At 46.5% G+C, this 4,687-nt stretch overlaps 1 protein-coding gene across 2 annotated transcripts in view; it reads right to left on the bottom strand.

Annotated features, from left to right (window-relative positions):
• Positions 1-185: 185 nt before the first annotated feature.
• The window catches only part of Ifnar2 (interferon alpha and beta receptor subunit 2), a 29,756-nt gene continuing 25,254 nt past the window's right edge, over positions 186-4,687 (bottom strand). For both annotated transcript variants that reach the window (XM_047563636.1, XM_047563638.1), the window contains one exon: positions 186-2,840. In XM_047563636.1, coding sequence (XP_047419592.1) covers positions 2,121-2,840 — 720 coding nt within the window. In that variant the 3' untranslated portion in view covers positions 186-2,120. The remainder of the gene's footprint in view (positions 2,841-4,687) is intronic.

Raw genomic sequence — 4,687 nt, 5'->3', positions numbered from 1 at the left:
CCCGGGCGGGGCGGCGGCGAGGAGAAGCGCGAGGCGGCCTCTGGCTGGGGAGGACGGCAGGGCGCCGACCAGGGTTACCGCTGGATGGTGGTGGGATTTCGCGGGTGGGGGGCTTCTTGCTTGCTTTGTACGGTTCTGTATTCCCCAGTTCTTTCCCACCGAATCGCCACGTCCTCTAGCATTCGGTTAGCAGACCAGCCTTCCCTAAGGCTCCCGAAGGAAGAAGAAACTACGCAAAACAAGTCATGTATTTCCCAGCAACTTGTTTCTTTCACAAGACTGAGAAAGGCTTTAATTTCCTCTTTCTGCGCTTGCTCAGGGGTGAGTGAGGTTGGAAATCCCGGCGCAGGCGGACGTGTTGGGCGGTGTATGGCTCTGCCCGACCGATGTGCCCAAGCACTCCACTCCGCGTGAAGGTGCGCACGGGGAGCCAGAGGCCGCTCTCGCTTTCGAGGGAGCTGTTGCCATTCCGAGGTGCCAGCAGAAGCAAAAAATCTGCGGCACAAATCACTCCTGGATGAGAAAAAACTCCTGAAGCCACACCCAGTTTGTACGAAAAAGTATTCTTGTATTATTTTCCTTTACCAACACCCAACCATTATACAAAACTTTTAAAAATAAGCGCCAGGGGTGACAAACTAGCACCATAAAAGAGGATATCTCAAAAGAGCAATCTGAAATCTTTCAAAACATGATAAACACGCTCAGAAGGCAAAGAGGTGGCTTACGTATATGACAAGGTCTCTTTCCTATGGCATTTCATTAGATTGTTAAAAAAGGGTTTTCCTCTTGAGTTACTTTGCGGCAATTACACAAGTTATCTATTCAAAATCTTTGAGCCAAGACCTGCATGACTTTTGCTTTTTCCCGTTTGAATGGGCCTAGGAGATGGGCCTGAGAAACCTGCTCTTGGGGTAAGGGGAGTGAGATGGGAGGGTCTTAAACCTGTCATCCATCCGGGAAGCCTGGCAGGGTCAGCGCACTGCACTTCTCTCTTTGTTCCTTATTCCTTTTTTTTTTTTTTTTTTTTTTCAATACTTCTCTAGATTTAAAGGGTCTTGGAGATTACTTAGTCCAATCCCTGTGTTTAAAAAGTGAAGCTGAGACTCCGAGAGGCCAACTAAAATGCTCAGAGTCACAAAGCATAATGTCAGCAGTCAGAACTCTGACTCTAAGTGCTTAATACATGACATTCTAGGATTTCACTCCCCCTGTGCCACTCACAGTAACTGTGGTCCCACGGAGGACATTTGGAATCAGCACACACAGTACTTTCACATTTGTCAAACAGGATCTCTAAGACTTGTTTGCCACTTTTCTTCCAAAGACCTTGAAGCATTTTTGCTTTTGTTCTTTTTTTAAATCTTAAAATGTGGCACTATGATTTTTATCCCTCTCCCCCATGCAACGTGTCCTGCATCAGTCACCTGCCTGATACTGCAGTTATTAATGGATTTGTATTTCACTTTTAAAACCAGGAAGGGCAGCATGAGCAGCTAAGTAGAGTTCTCAGCTTGGAGGCGACAGAATATGACATCTGAGGGGTGCCCAGGGACCATTGCCTGAAATTTGCTGACCCTTGTTTCCTTATGCATCTGCATCCTTCCTCTCCAGCTGCCCACCTCCACCCATCCCTTCTGCCTGGTGTATTGCTCATTCCTTGGGCCTCCTGGGCTCAGGGTCTCCACCTGCTAAACACTACTCACAGCTCCTGCTAGGATTTTTCCTTTTCTCTCCCATCTTCCAACCTGGCCCAATTTAATTATTTCCCAGAAACATTACAGGGCCAGAGGGACAAGATCACCTGAAGGACAACACAGGGGCTCTTGCTCCCTGGGAACCAAGATGCAGATACCTAAGAAGTACATTAGCATAAAGGGAGTGGGCAGAGCATGCTCCTTCAAAGTGTATCATTTGAATTTGTAAACACTGCACTGGATGATACTGTTCCCACACTGGGAAGGTGCATAGATGATGTCATCAGGAAGAACTGGCCAGACGCTACAGTTCCCTGCTCCTTCCCTCACAGACCACGTGTGACTCATAAGGCAACACGTCTGCGTGCAGGCCGAGAAACCTGTGTAGACACCTCAGTTCAAGTTAATGACCTATTTTCAGAGTCATCTCATGATATAACCGTCCCTTCCAGAATCAACGTCAAAATCAGAAGTATCACTTCTATCAGACAGAGTATCTTCTTCAGTCCACAGACACTGGGAAAAGGGGCCGGGGTGGGTCAGCTGTGTCCTTTCCCCACTGGCCACCAGAAGACTTGATTCCATTTTGTGAGGATCCTCTTCCAGGTCGATGATCTCTTCTGGAAGAGATGACACCAGAGCGGCTTCTTCTGAGTCATCGTCATCAGGAACTCTCATAAACACAGAGTTTAAATTCACATTGAAGGTAATTCTGTCCCCAGACCCTCCAGGGGAGCTGTGGTTGTCCTCAGGAGAGGAGTCGCAGCCCAAGCTCTCTCTCCTCTCATAGGGCCCACTGGTGTGGCCCAGCTGGCAGGGGTTGGGCTTTGGCACTACAGGGAGCCTGGGCTGGGGCTCGGGCTCAGGCTCAGATGGGTCAGATTCCTCAGCCTCTGAGTCCTCCATCTCAGGCTCCTGGGAGGTGACGGACGAGACCTGACTCAGAAGCCTGCCCGTTAGTCCGTGCATGGTGTAACCACCGGCGCTACTTCTGAGAGCCACTTCCTCGTCACTGTCACTCTCATCATCATAATTGTAATCCCATACTTTCTTCTTTTTGGTAACAGAAATGACCTCCACTGCATTCACTGCTTCCGATGGTGGCAGACCAGGAAAACTCTGGGCTCCAAAGTTATGAAAATTCTTGAGAGAGAAGAGAGAGGGAGGGAGAAAAGAGAATTAATCTGTAATTTGTGTTTGCTCTGTTTTTTCTACGTAATAAAGCTGCCTGGTCACTGCACAATGACGTGGATGGTGACGATGAGGACAGGAACCAGTGGGAGCTGGTTAGCAATGCTCCCTCCGCTCGCTTGGCTGGCTCCTGGTGTGCAGCACAACTGGCCCTCCACATCCCCGGATTGCACGTCCCTTACATAAAGTGGCACTTTTGCAAGGGACCTCCACACATTCCCTTGCAACTGTCAGGCCCCTGGAGATGACGGACAATACCTGATATGGCCGCTGTGTGGATGGTTGTTATACGTACTGTTTAGGCAACAATGACGAGAAAACGAGTCCATACAGACGCAATTTTTTCCCCAGATGTTTTTGAATGTGAGGACTTTGCCAAACATGTTAACCCTAAATAACTTATCTCTAGAATCAGGTGACTTTTAAAATTTAGACAATCGTTATCATCTATAACGTACCATGGTCTCTATAGCACGTTCGACTTTAAGATGAACTGGAGTAGGGGTTTTGTCCTGCTATGTTCTCCACCCCCCGAAACAGGCTGACATGCTTGTTAGGTCTGCTAAATTAAGAAAAGCTGCTCCTTGAAAAATTTAACGGCTGTTCCTGATTGAACACACACAAGCAAATGTAGAAGGCCTAGAATCCCCCTGTCCCCACTGCCGGGTTTTTACCTAAATGTAAGCAACAACTGCTAATGGAGACGTACTAGACAGGTACAAGATGTGACATGGTAAGATGAGCATGAGGAATGCTCTTTTTTGGTGCTGGGGATCGAACCCAGGGCCACGTCCCCAGCCCCTTTTTTGTATCTCATTTATTTAGAGACAGGGTCTCGCTGAGTTGCTTAGCCTCACAAAGTTGCTGAGGCTGGCTCTGAATTCAGGATCCTCCTGCCTCGGCCTCCTGAGTCGCTGGGATTGCAGGTGTGTGCCACCCGTGCCCAGCCTCGGAGTACACTTCTTCAACCACGGAGGGATGTTTAATTGTATGGCTGCTGAAAAATTAGAATTAGGTGTATGAGTTCAAACATAAACAATAAGATATTTCTAAGTGAAGTGTTACTAATGTAATATAAAAGGAAGGACTGGAATAGGGAAAATGGTAAATGACGCGTGAATGCTGTCGAATAAAAACGCACGAGGTTTAAAAGGTGTGAGATCAATATCCAGCTTGTGTAAAGGCCCTAAGGAGAAGCACAGAGAGGAAACGAAGACAAGCAATGGCTGTTTTTGTTAATAATGAAAGCAACACCCATGAGAGCAACTCCTAGGGATCATTACGTACAAAATCAACGAAAGCAGTAAAAATGATTCATCATGGTCAGCGGAGCTTTGGAGAGAGGACACATCACCACTGGGGATTGAATCCAGGGGCACTTAAACACTGAGCCACATCCCCAGCCCTTTTAAAAATAAATATTTTACTTAGAGACAGGGCCTCTGAGTTGCTTAGGGCCTCACTAAATTACTGAGGCTGACTTTGAATTTGTGATCCTCTTGCCTCAGCCTCCTGAGCTGCTGGTATTATAGGCATGGGCCACTGCACCTGGCTTGATATCAGTTCTTTATAATATCATTTATAAGATAGATCTATTTTGTGTATAGATTCTACTGAAATAATTCAAAATGAAACAAAACATGATCCATACAAAAATTTCCTTTGTACTATTCATAAGGCCAAGGAAAGAAAGGAAAAGAAGTGAAAAAGAAATCAATCCAAATGCCCTATAAAAAATGTGATACAATAATAATAATGGAATTCTATGTAGTCATTAGACAATATATGAAGACATGTCA

This window comes from Sciurus carolinensis, chromosome 9 (assembly GCF_902686445.1).
Source record: "Sciurus carolinensis chromosome 9, mSciCar1.2, whole genome shotgun sequence".
In the NCBI taxonomy this organism is placed as follows: Eukaryota; Metazoa; Chordata; class Mammalia; order Rodentia; family Sciuridae; genus Sciurus; species Sciurus carolinensis.
The sequence above is the reverse complement of the archived record's forward strand: the minus strand, read 5'-3'. Positions and strand labels throughout refer to the sequence as shown.